This window comes from Idiotropiscis lumnitzeri, chromosome 5 (assembly GCF_059441095.1).
Source record: "Idiotropiscis lumnitzeri isolate Australia: NSW breed Sydney's pygmy pipehorse chromosome 5, RoL_Ilum_1.0, whole genome shotgun sequence".
In the NCBI taxonomy this organism is placed as follows: domain Eukaryota; kingdom Metazoa; phylum Chordata; class Actinopteri; order Syngnathiformes; family Syngnathidae; genus Idiotropiscis; species Idiotropiscis lumnitzeri.
In genome coordinates this window covers 27,523,957-27,547,748 of record NC_142395.1, presented here as the reverse complement: position 1 = coordinate 27,547,748, position 23,792 = coordinate 27,523,957, and the positions used below count along the sequence as shown (strand labels likewise).

General features: G+C 40.1%; 3 protein-coding genes across 5 annotated transcripts; 2 read left to right on the top strand and 1 right to left on the bottom strand.

The window, feature by feature from the left end:
* Positions 1-12,754: 12,754 nt before the first annotated feature.
* Positions 12,755-13,507, top strand: pth1b (parathyroid hormone 1b). The gene is made up of 3 exons (XM_088295308.1): positions 12,755-12,974; positions 13,094-13,185; positions 13,318-13,507. Exons 2-3 carry the CDS (start codon positions 13,106-13,108, stop codon positions 13,505-13,507), a joined length of 270 nt encoding a protein of 89 aa, XP_088151434.1. The 5' UTR covers positions 12,755-12,974; positions 13,094-13,105.
* Positions 13,508-14,813: 1,306 nt separating this feature from the next.
* btbd10b (BTB domain containing 10b) lies at positions 14,814-21,419 on the top strand. Of its 3 annotated transcripts, XM_088296910.1 has the most exons (9): positions 14,814-14,947; positions 15,307-15,477; positions 16,838-17,031; positions 18,305-18,620; positions 18,700-18,802; positions 19,192-19,312; positions 19,569-19,766; positions 19,837-19,947; positions 20,451-21,419. In XM_088296910.1, the coding sequence occupies exons 2-9, from the start codon at positions 15,377-15,379 to the stop codon at positions 20,780-20,782; spliced, it is 1,476 nt and encodes a 491-aa protein (XP_088153036.1). In that variant the 5' UTR covers positions 14,814-14,947; positions 15,307-15,376; the 3' UTR covers positions 20,783-21,419. The 3 variants fall into 3 exon arrangements, with proteins under 3 accessions (XP_088153036.1, XP_088153038.1, XP_088153037.1); XM_088296912.1 differs by lacking the exon at positions 14,814-14,947 and having other exon boundaries at positions 15,328-15,477; positions 16,833-17,031; XM_088296911.1 differs by lacking the exon at positions 14,814-14,947 and having other exon boundaries at positions 15,472-15,571; positions 16,833-17,031.
* On the bottom strand, positions 21,225-23,790 carry rassf10b (Ras association domain family member 10b). The gene is made up of 2 exons (XM_088296913.1): positions 23,098-23,790; positions 21,225-22,341 (listed from the first exon to the last, which is right to left on the bottom strand). The coding sequence occupies exons 1-2, from the start codon at positions 23,788-23,790 to the stop codon at positions 21,829-21,831; spliced, it is 1,206 nt and encodes a 401-aa protein (XP_088153039.1). The 3' UTR covers positions 21,225-21,828.
* Between the last annotated feature and the right edge of the window lie 2 nt (positions 23,791-23,792).

The following is a 23,792-nucleotide window of genomic DNA, read 5'->3' as shown; positions in this document are numbered from 1 at the left end:
GTACGAGACATTTTGACACTAAAGAATAAGAAACATTTGCCGATGGTTCCCCAACGCGTGACTCACAGGAAATTGTTTTATGAAAAACAAAATGAAATAGCTTGTGCCAAACACTCCTCTCATAGTTTGACACAGTGAATACGAAGACGCATGTTTACAGGAAATCACGGCTGCCTGATGCTTGTTTTTTGGGTTTTTTTTTCACTTTTGTGTTGTTGTTGATTGGGTGACGATAGCATTTTTTTTATTTATTAGTTGATGAATCAGGTAAAGAAAAAAAAATAATTTTGATTCCTTTATTCTAACTGGACATTATTTGTAATTGACTGGAGAAAACGCACAAGCATAAATTGATTATGATTCAGTTACTGGTTTGGTTCATGACATGTCATAAAATGGACCAAAAAAAATTATCAATGTTTTTGTAAGTAACAGCAGATGTTTGCTAATAGCTTCTTTTAATCATACACAAAAATAATCAGTCTGCTTGCATGGAGGACTACAGAAAATGGAAAATATCGACTGTTGAGATGCTGAAATTTGGTAGTAATACAATGTTGAAATGATTCCGTGATTAATTGTTGCACCTCCACTGAAGCAGTAACACGATTCATATTTACCTCCGAGTCGAAACAGTCTTGTACAAAAAGTCGTCTTTTTAAAGTGCTGAACTCGTTCCTCTCTACTTAGCACTTCTCTGCTTCCAAAGGACGAGAAGGCGTCTTGTGTGATTTTTCCGTCTTTATCTCCCTTTTCAAAGAGGCCCATTTTCATCGAGCGCTCGCATCCACCAAACGACGCTACAAGTCAACACATCTGACTTTTGCAGCAGATGTTCGAGAAGCGGGAATGAAAGAAAAGTTAGCAGCACTTTGCCTTCAAGTGTGAATCCGTTTGCACCCATCGGCTCCACTTGTTCCACTTTTGCTGAATCAGTCAAATTCGCTCACCAGCCCTCCATTTTTCGATTCCACTTATCCTCATTAGTGGGCCAGAATTCATCCATTCATTTGACATTTTCAAAGGACTACGAAGGCAAATTCTTCACATTAGCTTTTTTTTTTTGCTTTTGGGACAAGTGAGGAGGTGATTGATGCTTTTAAAAAGCTGGTCTAATTTTGCTTGTTCAACATCTTCTTTTGATTGTTTTTCTTTTGTTCTTCCATCAACAACCCCTTTTTGAAGCGTTCTCTTTGGAATGAGCCGCAAAGGTCCAAGGAAAAGCCAAACGCTTGTGAAGAGTTTTTGCAAAGAGTCAAACTGTCCAATAGGATTACAGGTTGTCTGGCAGGTGCGCCAAAGGTCGACAATGTGACCTTGGTCTTTTTTTATTTATTTTTTCTTTTTTTATGTGACCTTGGTCTTTCTTTCTTTCTTTTTTTTTTATTATTATTATTTTTTTTGTATGTGACTTTGGTCTTTCTTTTTTTTTAATTATTATTATTTTTTTTATGTGACTTTAGTCTTTGTGGTGCTGATGCACAAGCCAAAAGCAAGTTTGTGCTCTTGAGCAGGGGTGGGCAAACTTTTTGATTGGTGGACAACAGTGGGTTCTAAAATTTGACAGAGGGGCCAAACCAGGAGCAGATGGATGGAGTGTTTCGGTAACCTCACCTCATTGGAGAAAAAAAAATTCATTTAATTTTCAATGAAAGTGTTTCTTCTTGCTAACAGAAAATAATTGTAGAAACACTGCGCTAGAGCCTGCCCCTGAAACTGCTTAAAAAGTTTTCATTTCAGCGTTGATGAAACTGATGCCCCGCTAACCGCTACAGAACCGCTTGTCATCTTCCTTGAAGAGGAGCAGCAAAACATCTCAAACTGTCTACGTCACCTCAAAGTAGATTTTGTTTTTTTGTTGAATTCCTTTTGCGGCTTTCACATTCCAGCATAAAGGCATTCTATTCAGAGGAGCCACTTTAAAATTCTGTTTGTGCGATCCCAGCAGCCAGCTTTTAGCGGGATTTATTCACTTACAGTCTTTGATGATAATAAAACAAGCCCGGCTCGTGTTACTTCCCCGTTAATCTAAGTCGGCATGTGTTAAACGCGACTGCTGGTGGGCAGCAAAAGGTCAACAATTCGTGTTTAAGATTATTTGCTGCACATGTGTTGTTTGTGAGTGAATTATAGCTTAAGAATCATCACAACATAAAACAATCTCTTATGTTTTAATTAAGTCTTTCTAGTTTAGTCATTAAAAAGCCGTAATAAACCAGACGCTGAATCCTTTGACACGATTCCTCTCACGTGACATTTGCTTTGAATCGCACTCAGGTGCCGGCTTTGTTAGTGTGCACCGCAAACGTCTTTGGGGAATCCGCAAAGCTCCCTGATGTCGATGCCAGAGAGCGAGCTCATTCTCAATGCTGGGAGGATGTCACTTGAGAATAGATTCGTGGAGGGAGCAAGCCTTTCAGTCACCTGAAGGTTGACGCGAGATGAGGAAGGTTAAGAAGCTTATAGTCCAAATTCATTTTTAGAAGACTTAATCCGTGCAAAGTCATCACAACCATATTCAGAACAATAATGGATAGAATTCTTGCAGTGTTCCTCGACTGGACACTTTATTAGGTACAATACAAATCGGTGTTGATTGACTTTGTATTGTATTAGCGTTCAAAATGAAGATCGGATAGAAGAAGTTTTATAGCCAATGTCTGTTTTACAACAACGTTTGTTAAAACCACGTAACCCAACAAATGGTGATGATTTTCCAGGGCCCCTGTCAGTCATGGGGCATCATCATCATCATCATCATCACTTTCCCCCTCCTTCCAATGGCCTGCATTTGTGATCACTGAGGCGTGACACACCCCTAATGTCCAGTCCACTATCCTCTGTGTTATTGGAAAATCGCCATAAAATAACAGCGCTCCGAGAGGATTTTTTTTTTTTTTACCACAAGCCATAATTCTTTAACAGGCAGACACTTCTCCAGCCACACTGTTGGCTGGTGTGCTTTATTCAGGTTGACAGCTCGGCAATTTATATCAGCACCTGTCACCTACGAAAGACTGAACATCATGAAAAGCTTATTTTTAATGCCAGGCTTTCCAAAATATTTTTTATACCCTTACACAAAAGGACTAAACCGACTTTTTTTTTTTTTTTTTTTTGCAGTTCCTCATCTCTTGAGCTGTTTTTGTTGACTTTGATTTGATTCGATTTAGTTTTTTTATCATGTTTTGCCATGTTTTTCCGTGTGCCCTTTTTATCATGTCACACCTTCTCGCTAGATTTTTGTTTCCAACTGTTCTCGTCAGCTTTGCTCTTTACGTAAAGCAATCCACTCGGTGTCCTTCAGTTTGCTTGTATTAATGTTGCATTCGAAGAGGGTGGGAAGTCGGATTTATGCCACTCGTATTGTCCTAGTTCCGAACTCAAAGTGTTTAAGGCGAATGTAAATGACAAAACCTTTCCTCGTCTCACGTCGAGAAGTTCCCACCTTCCTCGAATACGTCGTGGTTTCTTTCAGTCTTTGTCATTTTGTTGAAGCTGTTGCTAGTCAAGTGAAATTAGTTTGGTTATACTGTGTTGCTTTTTGTGGTGAATTTATTACCTGTGTTTCTTTGTTACCTTGTGCCTTAGTTTTATTTTTTTATTTTGTAAAATGAAAAAGCTTCAAATCTGCTTCATGAACCAGTTGTAGTATTTTCTGACTCCTCTAGATGACACTCTCTGTTCAACATTGGGCTGAAAGCACACTGAATTGTCATTTTTTTTAAAGCCTTTATTTAAAGCAACAGTGCCATCTAGAGGACTCAAAAAATACAACAGCTGGTTCATGAAGCAAATTTGAAGCTTCATTTTCCCCATCACTACAAACGGGGCAGCAGCACATGTCGGCAGTCAAAATCATAATACCAAACTCAGAGGCATACAATGTACATAGACTTTTTACTCTGTGGAAAAAAAAATATTCTGCAGATTTGAACTATGTTCATGTATTCGGTCGGAAATAGGTGGTATTGGCACGACCCTGTGAGTCATTAAATAATACATGAATTGAGATTTAAATAGAATTACTCTATTACACTAAAATCTGCTGTTATTATAAGATGAGTAATAACACCTTAATACACCTTGAATATTCCATAATTCAACAAAACATGTTTGCTGTATTTCAAAGCATCAAGACTGTACCTTGTATGCACCGTGCAGTCACTGTCGCAAATGACATTTGCTCACAAAAGCAAGTAAACAGCCCTTTGCCTTGTGAGTTAATAATTCAAGAGTGTTAACGGAGTGAAAACTTGAAAACGACTGTTCACGCTGTAGGAGACATTGCGACAAAGTCGCCTGAAATGCTTCAGTGCACCACAGAACACTTTGGCCGGCTTCTGCGCCTCCTTCCTTCCTTTCTTCAAACTTTAAGAAGGTCATCCATCCACGCATCTCATCTTTTGGACGCCACAACTTGCTGTTGGTTGAGCCAAAGTCGCCGCTGTAACGCTGCCTGACAACTGTAAAGTTAACAAAATAATAAGCAGCCTCACTTCTGTCTGAAGTCATAATTATTGTATTATATATTGCTTTAGTGTTTTTTTTTCTTTGTCACAGAGAAATGTTGGAAAAGCAGTTGCACATGCTTGCATTTGATTAAACTGGGCGGCAGGCGAGTGGTGTTTTATATGAAACCCACTGGAGTGGAAAGTGGCTGCTTTACTTGCAAAGCCACAAATCCGTATTATGCTGAAGGGAATATATTATGCACTTTTTTTTTTTTTTTTACAATTTCAAACAATTCCCAGGTGTCTTAATAAAAAAGGCTTCTGACTGTCTTCAGTCAAAAAATGCAAATAATTTAGATTTACAGCCCGCTGTCCTATAGGGTCAACGGGGTTTTGTTACCACGACGACCAAGGGTTAGCAAACGGCTACTTCTCTCAAATATCCTAGATTAGGAAGAGAAAAGTCTTATTCACTCATGGAGGCAGCACTAACATCCTAACTGCCTAAAAACCATGTCATTGATGAAGAAACCTGTCTGGGGACGTTATTATGTTACATCACAATACTGCGAAATTCAGAACGCCTCACTTCCAGACATATTTTCTTAGGAAGCAAAGGTAAGAGTGGCGTAATTGTGTAATTACACACTTGATAGGTGGACCACTCAAAAGAGCCAACTATTTCTAAACAAGCTCTTTTTTTCTCATGGCTTGTAAATGTCAATTTCCCAAGGTTCTGCTATCGCTATGTTTTCTCTTTCCCCTTTTTTAGAATTCACGGGAAGAAATATCTCACAAAAGACGCTGAAGCTCTCCACACATACTCTTGTACGAGCGAGTCTTTTTATTTGACTGCGCCTCAAGCTATTTTTTGAAGTCACCTTTCTCTCTATGAAATATATATATTGGATAGAAATAAGTTTGCATTCCTTTGTTACATATTTTGTCTGGTTACTTGGAGCCCAAAACTGGATGTGAATGCATTTTACTGAGGTGAAACTATTACATAAATTACAAAACAATATTTCAAACTCAGATTATTATTATTATTTTCTATGAGGTATCTGACGATTTATAAAACACCTTTTAGTTACTGTATTCAAAAAATCCCATATGAATTGAAAATTGAGATTTACTAGTGATGGGAAAATGAAGCTTCAAATTTGCTTCATAAACCAGCTGCTGTATTTTTAAGTCCTCTAGATGGCACTGTTGCTTTAAATAATGGCAAATCAGCCCAATGTTGAACTGAGAGTGCCATCTAGAGGAATCCAAAAATACTACAACTGGTTCATGAAGCAGATTTGAAGCTTCATTTACCCATCACTAAGATTTACTCTATGCAGTCGTTGGGTTAAATCATAGCTTTAGTATTCCGATTACAACACGTAAGTAGGTCTCTTCAACTTTTCTCCGCAAAGAAATCTCGCTTTTGTTCATCTCTGCATTACAAGGAGTGTGATTGGATTTCACAGTGGTGTCTGTATGCCATCATTATTGTGATAACAACAACGCAAGACATGAAATGGCTTTCTGGAGAATTGGCATCTTTCAAGGCTCCCTTCTGCTATCTAATCAACATCAGAATTGCACAAAACACTGCGAGATGCAACACGAATGGCGCGTGGCATTCTAAATAATTCAGCAGCGATGGCCACCACCGATACCGTTTGCTCTGAAATATTCTGACTGCATTTGTAATGCATTTCTATCATACCATAAGGATTTGAGGTGCCATCCCATCAATTACATCAAGTATATATTTGAATAAGAGTGTTAGTTACTGTATGTGAAGGGAAATAGTTGGACATGGCAGGTTTACCTTAAAAGTGTTCCTAATGACTATGTGAACTTGTAAATCGTATAGAATGCAAATTTAGTTGAAAGATCCATCAGTTTTTCTGCAAACATAAAATGCTCATTTACCTGCCGAGAAAAGGACAAACTTAATGTAACACATGGTCAAGAGTTGTGCCATTGATCTTTTGTTGCAGTATGTCAATTAGTAAAATACAATTTGTGACAAGGTTAACTATCAATTTTAATGGGTTTGTTTGTTCAATTTGTTCATTCAAAAAGTAGACAGTAAATTATGCTTAGACCGTGAAGTAATACGTTTGTCCCATAACAATGTGTTATCAAAACGAGTACATTACTGGAATCTGAAATAATCAACTGAAATAATATAGATCAATTTAGTTTGTTTTAATGTAATTACTGGGGTTGGCAAAATTAAAGCGTTAACTCAAGATGAATGTTTTTAAAAATTCATGCAATTAAATATTTTAACTGAGTTAGCTCAGTTTTATTTACTTCAAAAATTCATTTGCATGTGTTGCAAAGCCAAATTCAAACACTTTACCATATTAGCTGTACATCTTTAGCACATTAGCACTTATATTATCTCATCTATTATTGCATAGCATCATTGTATGTGTCAAATGTTGCCCAGTTGGCATCCATTGCAGCCTGGTTATCCTGGAAGGGGGATTCCCCCATCTGTGGTCCCTTCTCAAGGTTTTTCACTTTTCCCCTAATGAGGTTTTGTGAGTTTTTCCTTGCCCTCCTGGGGGTTAAGATGGGGGATGTCGATTGTGGCTATGTAAAGCCCTTTGAGACTGTCTGTGATTAAGGGCTATACAAATAAAATTGACTTGACTTGACTTGACTTGACATCATCTCAAAAGAAAAATGCCTGCTTAAGTTACCACTTGGCCTTGCAAACAACACTGCTGGAGTGTGGTGCTGATAACGAAATAATAATTAGTTTTAAAAAAATTTAATCGCTGGACAGCACTAGTAATTACATGTTTGTGTTAACTGAAATTGATTTACACCAGCAAGAAAATAAAACTTTTCTATTTACTCAAAAAAGTCCTTTTCTGATATTAAACTAGTTAATATATATATATATATATATTTTTTTTTTAAAAGGCCCCAAACCACTTAAAAAGTTATGAAAAATTATTTAGATAACATCACAATGGCGTCATATTCTAAATTTTTATATAATGCTTGGCTGTGTAATCTTGTTGTCTTACAGTGACCTCTTGCGGTTAAAGCCGGTATTACTTCCCGGTGGCGTTTGCATGACCTGCCCGTTTTCTCCTGGCACTCTGACTTCTTGACATGCATGATCATAAAAACTTACATTCGCCTTTTGTGTGGTGATTGCTCGTCTTTAGATGCCCTGTGATTGGCTGGTGAACAGACCAGAATGAATCCCAGCCAAGCAGCTCTCGGTCACCTCATGGCTCTATTGAGGACAAGCAGCAGAGGTTTGAGTAAGTCACATATAAATAAACGAATCCCAAGTTACTGTTGCAAAAATTAAGTGAGTCAAGTTGAGTCACTACTAAATGTCAATTAAGTCAAAGTCCAGTAATTTCTTGAGTTAAGCAAGTCTTGCGTCAAGTCGTACAATCTTTCGCATTGGTCCCGAACCAATCGCTAAATTGTAGTCTCTTTCAATTTATCGTCTTTTCACTTTAAAGCATTACCAACATGAAACTTAGTTTCATTTTGATGAGGTACCGGTATTGTATCGAGCAAGCAGTAATTGTTGATGGCTGAGCGGAACACTATTTGAATGTTTTTTGATGAGCAACATGATCTGAAACTCTGTTGAAATCCACCCCCCCCCCCCATCAATGAGCAATGGCCCCCACCTCCACTTTTACTCTCTTTGACTTAGTCATTCTGCTGCCAAACCTTCCCCATGTTTCACTTTTGACACCGATGTTGTGTCTGCTAGACAAACAAAAGAAGGACGAGCGCGAGGCGATCAACAAGGTCTATATTTTGAAAAACGGTTACAGTGTGTTGTAATCACGCCACATAAACATCCAACTGGTGTTACGCTCAACCATCAACATTCATCCTCCAGACATGCTCCCCTTTGTCCTTGGACTCCCCCCACGCCAGCCTCACTCATCCAATCACAAATCACACTCAGACACCTTCACGACCTCGCAGGCAGTTGCGACTTGTAGAACTCGAACAACTCGCAAACGCAACTGCTGCAGTATCAGGTTAATGGAGCTTGCCTGTCTTCGTGTGTTCTAGTTGACAGATCAAGTTGAATGTCATCGTTTGTTTTGGAGTTGTGACCTTTGCACAGTGCCTTTCTCTCGTTCCCAATTTTCATGAATAAATAATCATTTTCGGAACTCCCTGCCCTCGTGAGTTGGCCTCTCATCTTAGCATGATGGCTTGTAAGAAAAGTAACTTTACTTTGAAAAACAAAAGGAATGGCGTACTATTTTGAATTTTTTTTTTTTTTCCAAAAATCAACTGTTTAGAATTGTCTCAATTCAACTCAATTGTATTTAGGCAACCAACGCGGGCTGACCGTCATTTTCACTGAGAAAATGATGAATTGTCTCAATCAAGCTGCACAACTGTTTATTTTGAAACATTTATTTCGGTATAGTTTTTACGTCACTTTTATGTGCCATATATTTTAATTGAATGTCGGAAGACAGCTGAGATGAGCGCCATGGCTCAGATAAAGGATGGATGAATGTTTTAAATATATTTTTGAATTTTCAGTATTTTAAGGATGGTGTTAATGTTCAATCCATAATGTTACAGTGGCTTAATTAGAAATATACGTTTAGGACCTGCAGTTGCCGTTCCGTTCATGGCACGCACGCACTCGGTGCCCACAGTGGGGTCAATATTTCAAAATTGTTGAATTGTTCAAAAAGTTGTCATTGACATTTTGTTTATTCGTTTCAATAATTGAGTGCTGAAAATGTGTGGATTTTTTTTTTTAATTAATAAAATTATTTATTATTTTATTATTATATTTGAATTGATTAAATCGAATTAAAAAAAATTAATTACATTTAATTAAAAATGAAAAAAAAAAACTCCACATCGTCCACGTTCGTCCACGTGAATGATGGAACGGATGATAAAAGATTTAAGGAAATTTGTTCCGCAGCCAAATTTATGCATGCATGAAAGACAAGTGCAAAAATATTTTGGGATTTTTTTTTTTTTAAATCCATTATGGCACTTTTTTTATAGTGCTAGATTAATAGGAACTCAATCAAATTTGTTTGCTGACTTTCAGGTTTTGCAACGACACCTCCCGTCTGGTGAAATTCCATGGTCCACAGTTTTTTTGGGGGGGTCTCTTATGGTCCTACGTGGGGTTCTTTTTTTTTTTTTTTTTTTTGAACATCAACATTGAATAGGACGTGTGAATGCTTGTCCTTCATGATCCACTCCTGACTTATTGTTTACCCTCTAAGTCATTGCGATGCACAATAGCATTTGCTTTAAACGCTTGTCCTCTCTGGTGGGCCTCAATGTGCGCCTCAGTGATGAGATTCTAACTCCTAACTTGACACCAGCACCACCTGTGCCGGGCATTCAGACGCTCATATCAAGAGTATGTGATGGATTGATGTGCGAGTATTCTCATAAAACCGCACTGACAAGTCTTCGCAAGCCTTTGTAACAGCGGGATAAAGCCCGGATTTTGTTGGTAAAACGATGGCAACGCCGCAAAGATGAAGCTGCATCGCCATTTGAATGATTTATCGGCCGCTGGATTGGAACGCCCTTTCAAAGCAATAACGGGTTATCCAAACGGTGCGACTTAGATGTTCTTTGTGTTTGCTTTGGATGATGTCACGTCTAAATATACACCTTTTCGTCATATGATACCTTCAAGTGAGGTGACCTCATTTGATGAAAAAAATGAAATCAATAACGCCATATATAGCCTTCAAAGGAAGCATGCATACGTTGAATAGAAGCTCGCGGGAGCAAGTGTCAAATTCATACATTAAGAAAAACACTTTATAGGCCGACATTGAATTTTGCTGTTATGTAATAAATATAAACCTTTTTGATGCCAATACCCATGTGAAAATTAACTGAGACTTAATCGTATTCTATTATGTCTATTATGCAAAGGCATCAATTTTCAGTTCAAAGTTGTTTTTTTTTATGTGCATTACTTTCTTTGTGACAAGGCGGTTTAATGATTTGCATGCAATTCCTCGCATCCCTCACTGTCAATTCCTCCTGCACACCAGCAGCATACCATTATTGACATGACTCACATTGGGACTGCATGACCTAACCAACGCCGCTTGGCCGGGTGGAGTACACTTTTTTTTTTTTTAAAGAAAATGTCATTAACTTAATTTTTTTTATATTGTCAGTGGGGGGTGGAATTGATTATTTTTATAATATCCCCAAAAATGTGGTCAACGCTGTTGAAAGGGAGGCGTGGAGGAATCTTTTTTTTCTCATGAAACATTTAGAAAAGCTGGTTACTTAATTCTCCTCGTGACACTGATAACATTATTCATAATTTGTACAGAAAAAAGTGTACAAGAAATTATTATTTTTTTTGTTTTGTTTTGTTTTGTTTTGACAAGACTCAAACTATTATAGAGGCATTAAACTGCAGTGGTTCTCAACCTACTTTTATATAAGTTAAGAACAATGAAGATTTTTTATTTTGCCAGAGGCTTAGCTACACTGTGTTTGTTTACAGACTAAAAAAGCTGCTAGAACGCAAGTAACATTTCTTGTCACTTATCCAATTTATCTATGTGAGAACTTGATTTGCCTCTGTACCCCCAAGAAATCTGAATCTAAATATATATCAATTTTACGAGTTGTTTGCAACCCCAAAAAATGTGTTTTTACATGTTGATGGGCCCTCATGGAACAGGTTTGTAATTTCTGGTTTGTTAGGTTTTGTCCAAAAAGTTCCCTAAAATTGCATGTGTAATCTTATGATCTTATGAGCATCTCGCATTGCCCTTCACGTGTCATACACAGTGATGCTTTGAGATACGAGTGAATCAGTTTCTGATTTTTTTTAGATTTTTGGACAATTTATTGCTTGGACTAATAAATTTAAAAAAATAGAAAAGAGCGCTGTATGGTAGCAGGGAACTCAATTCATCTCACTTTACAGCAAGCACCAATTTAGCAAATAGCTAACAATTCTTCAAAAAGAAGATGCAAACTGTTTTATTTAGATTTAAACTGTAAAAAAAACAGCTTTGCTTTAGATAACTCTGCTTAGCTTAATGCTGCTAACAATTCGAAACGCCATAGGCGTGCGAACAAAAAGCATCTGCCTTGTCTGGCCTGATCACTCGTGATGGGTAAATGAAGCTTCGAATCTGCTTCATGAACCGGTTGTAGTATTTTTGGACTCCTGTAGGTGGCACTCTCTGTTCCACATTGGGCTGAAAGAACAATGAATTGCCATTTTTTTAAAGCAACAGTGCCATCTAGAGGACTCAAAAATACAGGAGCGGGTTCATGAAGCAAATTTGAAGGCTCATTTTCCCATCACTACTGATCACACTTCTAAAAGACATTTTAAACTCTGATGCTCATCTGGTGGAATAAAGCTTTTGAATTGAATTACATTTTGGTGCAGCGTTATAACAATCAATATTTGAACATGAACATATACGTAGACAGATAATACAATACTCCCACATTTTTTTATTCCAGATAGACAAATATTAATGCAGCTTACTTTGTTTTGACTGCTCCATCAATATTTCTGTATTTTTCTGTTCACAGGCGGCCAAGGCGGTCTCACCCGAAGGAGCAGCGCAATGTCCATTGAATTAAAAGAAAGAATGCAGTCAATTCTTTATATTCTACTTCCTTATGTCATAATGATTTCAAAAAGTACATTATTGCGTGTGAATTTACGAATGCTAAAGCACAAATACGCTGTAGAAAAAAAACTCTGAAAATTTCAAAGCCATCCGTGTCACAAAACCAATTGTGTTTACGGTTATGATTTAAAAAGAAATGCATATCAAATTAAACATATTACCCATGAAAATGTTGTTCCTGGAGTCTCGTAATGTCCTATAATAACTTTCCTGGGTTAAAATTTTGAGTGCCCTGCAGAGGGTTAAGTGAAGTGAGTTACTAGCGGATTAGTCACAGTGGATTGCTTGACCGGCCTGTTCCCTTTCCCCCCTGTCACGACCTTTACATGCATACAGTATGTATCGTGAACCATAAAATAAATTGCATTGCTAATAAATTCAACTGACAGTCATTGCCATTTCAAAGAGTATACTTTTTCACCAGAGTCCCACAGGATGACACCGCAGCGGCTCAAGGTATTCCGCTACGTGTTTCATGCGCTAATGAGGGAGTATTTTTTTTTTTTTTCAAATGAAGGGTGAAACTGGACCAAGAGCAAAATCAGAGGACGGGGATGGGGGGGGCCGTGCGGGGCGCAGGTGTCGAAAGCTGAGTTGGTGGTGTCACGAGGATGGATGTCTGTCGTGTCCCCATCGATGCATTGGTAAAGTGACATCAACTGTGAAATTGCTCATCGATGACCGGGGGAGGGCTCGTCCATGTGTATATAAAGGCCGGACGCGCACACCCCACCCAAAAGACTGATCAACAAGTTTGACTCGTCTGTCCAAGTACCTGAAGTTCCATCACAACAACAAAAACAAAACAAAACTCAAAAGTCATTTCCTGGATATTAGGACAAAACTGGTAAGATATTGGCTTGACGTTTTTTTTTTTCTCTTTTAGAAACTGTGTTGCGTGACAAAAATAATACATCTGTAGTTCACAATGAACTTTTCTTAACCTAATGTTTTATTTATTTTCAGCTCATCATCAGCATGTTTGCGCTACGCTGCTTTGAAACAACCATTTTAATACTCCTCCTTTCAAGTTTGCACACAGACGCAAAACCACTGAGGTAAACCCCGTTCTCATGTGTGCCATATCAACTGTCTTTTTCAGTCGAGGAGAATTAAAAAGAAAAAAAAAGGCCAATCGATGCTCATTAATCATCTTTTTCTCACAATGACTTTGATATTTTTGTGTGCAGAAAGAGAACCATCAGCGAGGTCCAGTTAATGCACAATGTTCAGGAACACAAACAAGTGGGAGAGAGACAGGAATGGCTCCAGGAAAAGTTAAAGGACATTATTGTTGCCAGTGCCAAGCCTCAACAGAGACAGTTAACCACAATCCAAAATATTTTCCCAAATGAGGTCCTGGAGGAAATTCTAAACTGACCTTTTAAAAGTATTCTCGGCTGTGTATTTGCTGTCTCTTTTTATTTGTTAATTTATTTTATTCGGTTTTGCTTTCATTTATTAATAGATTTAACCTGCTATTTATTGTCATTTTTCTTTCAGTAGTGAAAAAAACAAATAACATAGTGTTATCATATAAAGTATTTAATTTGTAAATTAATTCAGGTTGTCCTTACTGTAATGGACCAATCGAAGTGCTCGTCTTAGTCATATTTATACTTTTTAACTGTGCTTTTTTTTTTTTTTAAATCAACCAACAGATGCTATATATTTACTTATATATGTACTTAAGAATGATTACAAATTACACATCACGTGTAAAATCACTGTAACCTCTTACATTACTATTATGGCATGTCTCAAAACAATTTCAGACTGATGAAAATCAATATGCAGAATGCAGGTGATCTACTATTGTACTGTTTGTGCATGTGGTTAAGAACAATAATGTATTTAATCTGAAACCTAAACTCTATGGGGGGAAACTAACCAGCACTGTCCTGTCATTATATTTATTAAAAACACATTCTAACTATCAGATCAACTCTAAAGGTGTTGCTTTATGTAATTATCATTGTCAAACATTAAAATGTTTTATGGGGATGTCTTATATTTGTTTGGACTGAAGTGGACTTTAAGTATAGACTACATTATATGTTTTAAAATACTCTATAGCAGGTGTTACCAACACGGGACATTGTGAGTTCCTTGGAATGTTGTAGAAATTATTGTTTAAAATGTAAACACTTACAGATAAATAAATAATAAATGTGGACAATGATATTTATGCTTCCTGCCATTTAAAATAATTGTTGATCATAGTGTGCTATCTTGATCAGTGTCTTGACAGATGAGATTAATAATTTAACATTTAATCAGAGGTAATACTTTATGAGCAAATGTGTGCATTTTTCAGTTTGAAATTTGGTCACCACTGCCGTTCAGTATTTGCAGAAGAAAAAAAGTGAGACCACAAATTGCGAGAATTGACAAGAGCAACGTTTCCATCCTAAATAAACATATGTTGTTGTTTCAATCTAATTAGTATCAATGATTAATATGACGATGTATGTGAATATGAACATGAATTAATTTAATCTGGTTTGATAAATATGACGCTTGTATAAAACTCTCGCGAGACTTCACAAGCATTTTCCTCCGATTCTTTTAGGCTGAATAATTGGAAAACAATTTGATACTGAAAATTGATTTTAGGATTTTTTTTTAATTGCATACATTTTACGACAACTCTAATGCGGATTTCTTTTAAATTTGTTATTTATTTAAACTATCAGAAAATGGACGTGAACATGTGCGTCACAGCCTCGCGTGACGTCAGCTACATGACTGTTTTGAAAGGAGGCTAGCTAACTGGCTAGCTGTCGGGATTACACTTCGGTGGAGACCTACGCCAGTTTGGTAACTATGCTTATATTTCACGGTCTTCTTACAGTCTTTATGTCACTGCAGTAACAGGCTGGTCAATATTCCACGAAATAATGTCCAAACGCGTATCTAATAGATGTTTTTATAACGACCGATAATGCTCGCTGTGTAGGAGTGCTAACGCAGGAAATCGGATAAACTAATGGTACATTCTCATCAATATTCTGATGACCAACTGTTTTTCTTTTATTAAATGTCACACTTCAGTCGAGTAATCGGAAGCGAATTTATTTAAAAGCACGTCACTGTTGTGTTTTGCCAAAACGATTTCGTATGCGCTAACAGCTAGCGGTGGATTTTATGTTTTTTTTTTTTTTTTTTTTTTTGATCAGCGGAACCAGTCGGCGACTATTTGAATATGAAGAGTGCCACTTCCGGAGCGGACTTCCCCCTGTACGGGTGATGGCAACGCGTTTGCAGTCATATGACAGTAACTCCAGTGACACCGAAAACTGGGAAAGGAAAGCGACAAGCCGACCTCGCAAACTGTGCAAGCATTCGAGGTGAGCAAGCCGAAGGCGATGAGCGAGCAAATGAAGCTCTAATTCATTAATTATGATTTGTTCGAGAAGAAGCAAACGACGTCGATATAAAATTGTAAGTCCAATAATGTAATTTGATTATAATGCATTATTAAGTGTACAGTTTGGAAGTCTTGACTTTATTTTCACACTGAAGGATCCATAATATGATTGGCAACATTACAGACACGTTTAACTTGTTTGTAATCTCGTCAGATGTCAATTTAAATGACAGACATTTGAGTGGTACTTCTAAAAATGTGGTTACCTGAATAGCGACTCAACTATAATCTAGTTCAGTAGAGCACAATAATAAACGTTATTAAATTGTTCCCTGCCTGATAGTATAATTCTAAACAGAACATTATCGTCTTTGTAGAAATATGTGGTTTTGAAAAAAATAAGTAAATTTTGTATGTTTTGGTTACATAAGGATGAAATGAACGTACTTGACTTCTGTGAAGTGGAAGCTTTAAAATCCAACACAAAGCATTTTGGTACTTTTGTTGTTTAAAATACAATGTCCCAAGGGAAAGCATGTGAAGTGAATTATGTGTTCCAGCTCCAGGTTGCTGTCATAAAATCATTTTTAACTGTACAGGCAATGGTTTGAGTCACATTTTAACATTCATAAGTCTCGTCTGAGAAATTAACCCCATGTCTAATTTTTTTTTTGGCCTATTTTCCGCATCCTTCTCTCTTAACAGCAACTGCCCTCAAGTCTTACCTCTTTACACCCTTCTTGTAATTCTTCCTCTTATCTTTTTTTTTTTTTTTTTTTTTACATCGCAGCTTCATTCACATCATCCTTCTACAATTCTACTCACTATCTGTCCAAAGTCCAAACCATCTAAGTCTGGTCTGTCCAGCTTTGTCGCCAACACATCTAACCAATATCTCTAAGCTTAAAGGAAAACCAACAAAAAAATGTCTGGATGCTCAGTGAGCTGAAGTCTTGCAAGATTTACAGGATAGTTTAAACTCTTTTTGTTAGAATTTTGGTTGTACTACTTTTGAGCCGTTTGACTTTGCTGTTTACACTGCTACGTACTCGTCATTTTCGTCATAGTAGAGCCAGCAGGTGTGCAGTTGGCATCGCTTGAGCATTGCTTCTTATCTAATTATTGATGCGACCTGACTGCATTCTGTGTGCCTTAATCATACTTGAATCGCAACACTTTGCACTCCCGGATGTTGCATTCTCTCTCGCTACCTGTCTTTTCCATGGCGTGCTAATGAGACGAACGCAAACTGGCGGCCCTGCTTGCGTGGTCGGCGCTGCTCTCCCGCAATGAAACGAAGCGGCCCGTCGTTCATGTGTTTCTTTTGTGTTGAAGCGCAGCAGTCAAGCTCGCACATCTCGAGTGGAGCCCCAACAGAGGAAGATGAGCCTGCATGGTGCCAGCGGGGGGTGCGACCGCTCACGTGACCGCCGCCGCTCCAGCGATCGCTCCAGGGATTCCTCACATGAGAGAGAGGGACAGCTCACACCCTGCATTCGCAATCTCACCTCACCCACCCGCCAGCACAACAGTGGTGAGTATGAAGGGGAAGAAGAGAAGGACCTCTCTTGACTTGTGCGGAAAGCAGCTGAATGCGTTGATAACTTTTTGCTCACATTGACTTCACATCCTTTGGGGTTTTTTTTCCACACAGGTACAAAGGGTCCTCGCCTATTTGCTATTCCGAAAATCTTATCTGCGCTATTTTTCTGCCTATCCGCAGCAATTTGCTGGAAAACTCCCCACCTGACAGTTTTTGTGCTTTTTGTAATGCTATAAGATGCCACACGAGGGCGCCAAAGCGCTGGAGAACAGGAAAATGGTAATTGGTGAATCAACAGTGGAACATGGGTCGGTTTTGACTATAAAATGAATTTAAAAAAAAAAAAAAAAAAAGCTTTTTGTGGATATTTTTAGAGTAACCGCCTGAAATGAAGGACTTTCTGACACTCATCTGTCAGTTTTTTGTCACACTCAACCTGACTGTCCTAACTCCTTCCGAGCAGAATTAATCATACATTTTGCAGAGCACAATTTTCGGTCCGCTAAAAGCGTTGCCGTCCATTTTTATCCTAGGGTATCCCCACACAGTTGACATACTTCCTACGCTAAAGTTATGTCAGCCTGGTGAAGTAGTATCAGAGCATTTTTATGTTTCCAAGTGACAAATGAGGCTTTCTCTTCAAGAAGATGAATCTGATTGGAAAATTTCCTACGTTCTTAATTAAGGCCATGGCGTGACATAGGGCTGGGCATGAAACCGAAAATTTACCGTTCCCGAAATTTATGACAATGGCCGACATCATTTTGCCCATGTCGGTAAATTCGGTGTTTAAAAAGAAAAAAGTTTTTCTGTCTGCAGCAATGTTCATGCCCCTTTAAGAGGGCTAGAGCGCGTCTAGTCACGTGACTCCACCCATCTGAACCCTAGTTGGAAATCCGTGACATCATTGATGAGTCGTTGCTTTTGACACCATGACCTCATCTTTGATTTTCTTTTATGGAAAAGTCCTTTACTGTACTTCTTAGTTAACATTTGCATTCAACGCTCCCTCGTCATTACTGTGGTGGGAGACTTTTTTGTGCCTTAACAACAACCCTCTGTTAGTTGCAGTCGCATTTATGAACCGAAAAAAAAAATAACCTCCCAACGACTTCTACGGTGAAATGCTATGAGCTGCAAGACAGGCGCACCTTTTAAAATCAATACAGGTCCCAGAAAAGGCTAGCACACGTCCCGAAAGTCTCGTCATTGTGCGTGGAAAGTGAATACCAGCGATACCGTCTAATTTTCCTTTTCCTTGCAGAGCGCGACCGTGATGGCGGGTCCTCGTCAAGGCCCGGCAGCCCTCGGCCGCAACGGGTCTCCCCCAGCGGCTCCAGCAGCAGCGGCGTGGTGAGCAGCCGCAACAGTAGCCTGTCCAGCACCGACGGAACCTTCAAAACTTTGGCCGTGGGAGAAATGGTCTTTGTGTACGAGAACCCGAAGGAGGGCGCGGCCGGCGCCACCGTCTGCAACCGCAATGTGCGGACGTCCGAGAGGGTGACGTTGATAGTTGACAACACGCGCTTCGTGGTGGACCCCTCCATCTTCACGGCGCAGCCCAATACCATGCTGGGAAGGTGCGGCGCATGCTTACTGATTGACGACTGACGTCATGACGGGAACGTCTCCGTGTAAGCAAAGCCGCTTTTCTTTCAGAATGTTCGGATCGGGACGAGAGCACAATTTTACACGGCCAAACGAGAAGGGAGAGTTTGAGGTGGCCGAAGGAATCAGCTCGACAGTTTTCCGAGCAATTCTGGTCAGTAGCTTTGTCACGTCGTTGTCTCGTGTGTGTGTGTGTGTGTGTGTGTGTGTAGTTTTGCTTTGGTGCCATTCTCGGAGTTCGAAGAAGCGGAAATGATTATTCACAATGATTTGCACACCAGCCGCAAGTAAACATGTTGTGGTGACGTGAGTGAGTGGGAGGGATGGAAGAATGTTTGGCTCGTGGGCCACATCCGAACCAGGAAGTAAGCGGCTCTTGGCTAATAATTAGTCTGACTGCTGGTGATTCCAGCTCGTCAACATTCTTGTTTTGTGTTGCTGATATTGATTGTGTATTGATCCTCGTTGATGCGGCTTCCTTCTCAACTGAAATTGGCTCTACATTGTACACTGACCTGACTGCGTGTTTTGTCTCTTTGACAGGATTACTACAAATCGGGGCTAATCCGTTGCCCTGATGGGATCTCCATCCCTGAGTTGCGAGAGGCGTGCGACTATCTATGCATCGCTTTTGACTACAGCACCATCAAATGCAGAGACCTCAGTGAGTTCTTTTTTTTAATAGAAGAAATCCAGCACCTTTTATTTGAGCAGATTTTCTTCGTTCGTACATACAGTGCATAAAATTTACATTTTTGGGGGGGGTTTGGTGGGGTCAGAAATACGTAACTCACAATTAGCGGTTTGATTTCACTCCATTCCAATTATTTGTGTTCAAACAATAAAAAGTTCATTCCGTATGATATTCCTTTCCGTCCCATCGAGCAGAAGAGTTGAATGAAGTCTTGGCTTGTCCTCAGGTGCCCTGATGCACGAGCTGTCCAACGACGGTGCCCGGCGACAGTTCGAGTTCTACCTGGAAGAAATGGTTCTACCTCTGATGGTGGCGAGCGCCCAAAGCGGCGAGCGCGAGTGCCACATCGTGGTCCTCACCGACGATGACGTGGTTGACTGGGATGAAGAGTACCCGCCGCAGATGGGAGAAGAGTACTCCCAAAGTGAGTGCACTGCACGGCAATACGAGCGCCGAGTAAAACGAAATTGAAACTGACGCAAATCTCCTTGCAGTCATTTACAGCACAAAACTGTACCGATTCTTCAAGTACATTGAGAACCGAGATGTAGCCAAGTCCGTTTTAAAGGAAAGGGGATTGAAGAAAATACGACTGGGCATTGAAGGTAAATCCTTCAACTTTCTTGAGCCAAGGCTTATATACTTACGTGTGCACTATGCAACATTGCACTTTCTGACGTCAATGTCACTAGCATAGATTGATTTTTTCATTTCACACTTTCCCACTAAAGTGTTTAAAAAATGGCAAGTCAGTGTGCTTTCAGCCCAATGTTGAACAGAGAGTGCCATCTAGAGGAGTCCAGAAATACTACAACTGGTTCATTAAGCAGATTTGAAGCTTTATTTACCCATCACTACCTAATACGGAGTAGATAGATGTACAAAAGATACAGTATAGACAATAATCTCTCATAAAAATGTTTATTCCTGCTGTTATAATTATTACAATATTATTGCAATAAGATGGCACTGTCTCCTATTGGATGGTATTTCTAATATTTTACTCCTTGAGAAGAATCATCCAATGAAGTCAGTGCCGCCATAAAAAAAAAAAAAAAAAAAAAGTCAATTCTCTGACGTTAACACATGAGTCCATGTCGGTCTCCAGGTTACCCCACATACAAGGAGAAGGTGAAGAAGCGTCCCGGAGGTCGTCCAGAGGTCATCTATAACTACGTCCAGAGGCCCTTCATCCGCATGTCGTGGGAGAAAGAGGAGGGCAAGAGCCGCCACGTGGACTTCCAGTGCGTCAAATCCAAATCCATCACCAACTTGGCGGCGGCGGCAGCCGACATCCCCCAGGACCAGCTGGTGGTCCTGCACCCGGGACCCCAGGTGGACGAGCTGGACATCCTGCCCAACCACCCGCCCGGAGGCCACCCCTACAGCAACAACTACAGCAACGAGCCCGACCCTGAGGGACCCCCGCCTGCCGTGTGAGGACCCCCCCGACTCCGGTGGACCCCGCTCCTGTCCCTCTTGTCCGCCTCCCAGCATGCTGCAGCATGGAGCGCACCATAAGGGGGGCACCATAACCATATTGCCTTGACACCTCCTTCGCAGCCTTAGAGAGACAAGAACCTGGTGGACTGCTTTGATTTTCTTTAGTGTGTTTGTTGTTGTTGTTTCATTTTTTTTTTTTTACTTGACCAAAGCAATTTATTTTTATGTTTGCTAAATATTCAGTAAACATTTATTTGTATTATTTACAATATTGCACCCTGGTTTGTTGGGTTTGGCTGAGCACTCTTGTTGTATCAATGTTTCCTTTCACCAATCATTTTGTTTGGATTTGACGTGTTCCCAGGTGGCTTGATGACTAGATGTGCTTTTGACAGAGAAGACTTCAAAGTCTTCAAGGGACAGGGGGGGGGAAATCATCACTTGTCACCCGACCTCCACACGTATGTAACTGGATGTGTTCTGTCATTGGCTGGATGTGATATGTGCTGTGACGCTCCCTACCGCCGACTAAACATTCAAGCACAGCACACGGGCTGGCACGCTCGCAATCTTTTAGTACAAAGCTTGAAACGGTTGTAAAAACAAAATGTTCAATAAAGGAAAAAAAAAAGAATTGTATTATTTTTTGTGTAGCTGTTTAAAAGGTTTTGTGTGTGGTTCAATCATGTTGGAGCTTTTATTTATATAGTCATTGACTCAGTAAAATCCCACAATTTCATCCCACTTAAAATTCCAAGATGGTCGCCCAAAAATTCAACCAGCAACAAACATGCAGTTGTTCTACTTGTGCAAATGTCATCCGTTAGTAGGACAACAAAAGTTTGGACTTGGCTGTCATTCTACAATTGTATATTGAATTTTCTTATAAGTGAGGGTGCAGAGAGAACTAGTCCTTGCGCAGCATATCGGGGAAAAACTGCTCAAACTTTTTATAATCCATGGATGGTTCGGACAGTTAAAATTCGACAGTCAGAGACAATTGGACATTTGGAGTGTGTGACCCAATTCATGCAGGTTCAATTCTAAACCAGAGATTGGCACACAGTGAGACTGTCAGAGTCTTGGCTGTGGAGGGAGCTTAAACCCGTGTCTGAATCCTCATCATTCCCCCCGCGACATTTCGACAAACCCCTGGCTTGCTCCACCCACTCACTCTTCCTCTCCAAACTACTCATCCTCCTCCTCATCCTCTCAGCTTCATCCGTCCCCCCCTCAGTGTCAGACCCATCCTCCGAACCCAAAGAGTTGATTTTCTCCAGCAAATCCCTCATCTCCTCCTCGCGACTGCTGCAAATCTGCCGGCTCAGCTCCAAATCGCCCCTAATAGCCTCCAAATCCGCGTGGAGGCGCAGGCCCACCAACAAAGTTGCATCCAGCAATCTCCTCAGCCGCTCCTTCAAAAACATCTCGTATGCTTCTCTGATTAAGGATGCCGAGGGCTCCTCCTCCTCATCCCCTTGCCTGCTCTGCATCGAATGACGGTTGAGGTCTTCCTCCATCTGGACAGTCAACATGTCGGCCAGCTCCTCCTGACACTGGAACAAGTGACAGATTGTTAAAAAAAAAAAAAAAGCCAAACTTTTACCTCAAAGGGAAACGTACAGAAAAAAAACAAGTTTCACTTCAAATTCTTTAAAGTACTTATAAATTAGCACGAGTACATAGATCATGTCATGATAGGGTTTTTTTTTTGTTTACCGAAACAGGCTTTTGGCAAGAGAGAATTTGCACATCAACAACTTAAGTGATTTTAATTTCTCCCTTTTGTCATCTTTTTAGATCTAGAAAAGTCAAACCAATTTATAATTAGGAGTTTTAAAGGACAAATCACCAATGGGGGAATCCCCCCTCATCTGGCTTCTGATGAGCGGGTGTGTTGGAGGAGGGAGATATCTAAAAACATGCAGGATAACAACCCTCGAGGACCAAAGTTGCCCATGGCGGTTTTATCGTTACCGCAATATTCAACAATATCGCATTATGGATGCGTTTCCAATATCGTGCAGCCCTACTCACAGGTATACATTCTTTAGCATCTGTGAAGAACGACTAGTATTACTGAAGATGAAACCGTTTTTAGTATATCGTCTGTATTTAATTGTGTGTGCGTCCACTCAAGAAAAAACGGTTTCCTTTCTTTACATTTTAATTATGTCATTTCTAAATTTTTATGAAATAAATGTTTATTGCAGTGCTATTTTTCATCATTAAAAAACTCCTTACAAAGATTTTTGCCAGGCTGGAACAGACTATTGGCATTTCAATGGGCAAAGTATTTTTTTCAGCCTTACCATGACGTCACAAAGGTGAAGCAATCCTTCCAAAGAGCTCGATTCTTGGCTGGAAACCTCAGCTGCAGCGTCCTCGAGTAAATAAGTGTTCTGCATATAATTGAAGCCGTGGGTTCGGGTTCGGTCCAAATGCACTTTGGCCTCCCGCCTTTCAATCTCAGCATCCAACTGTTGAATCCTGAGAGCCTGCAAGCGGATGGTGCGGTCCTGGGAGAGCACGAGTTGCACCAAAGTCTGCATCTTGCCCGCGCAAGAAGAAGGTTTTCTCTGCATCTTCTCCAACTTTCTGAAAGCTTTCCTGACGACTCGACGCTGCTTGTCCAACGAGACCTCCGACAAGGAGGAGCCCGGCGTCCATTTGGAGACAAGGCTGGGTTTGCCGATCGGTATCACGCGCGCCTCGGCGCTCCGGACCGCCTCGCTGCAGCCCACGAGCACGAACCTCACCCGGTCTCGCTCCTCTCCCCACGCCACCCAAAGACGCCAAATCCTGGTCCGGTCGGGTAGAACCCTGTGGCGGCCCCTCCATTTCTCCGCGATGCAGTAGCGATGCAGCAGCAGTGGTTCGGGTTGTTTTATATCCTCCAGGAGCGCTTTGACCACATCGGCGCAGGTTGTGCGTTTCGACAAACCCACGACGAGCTTCTCCACCGCGCACACCCACACCGAGATCCTCCCCTCAACGGGATCCATTA

Coding starts and splice junctions, on each gene's coding strand:
- pth1b (XM_088295308.1), top strand. CDS start 13,106: ATGTTTGCGCTACGCTGCTTTGAAACAACCATTTTAATACTCCTCCTT. Junction 13,186..13,317: donor ACAGACGCAAAACCACTGAG/GTAAACCCCGTT, acceptor TTTTGTGTGCAG/AAAGAGAACCATCAGCGAGG.
- btbd10b (XM_088296910.1), top strand. CDS start 15,377: ATGGCAACGCGTTTGCAGTCATATGACAGTAACTCCAGTGACACCGAA. Junction 19,313..19,568: donor CATCAAATGCAGAGACCTCA/GTGAGTTCTTTT, acceptor GCTTGTCCTCAG/GTGCCCTGATGCACGAGCTG. Junction 19,767..19,836: donor GGGAGAAGAGTACTCCCAAA/GTGAGTGCACTG, acceptor ATCTCCTTGCAG/TCATTTACAGCACAAAACTG.
- rassf10b (XM_088296913.1), bottom strand. CDS start 23,790: ATGGATCCCGTTGAGGGGAGGATCTCGGTGTGGGTGTGCGCGGTGGAG. Junction 22,342..23,097: donor TTCACCTTTGTGACGTCATG/GTAAGGCTGAAA, acceptor CACTTGTTCCAG/TGTCAGGAGGAGCTGGCCGA.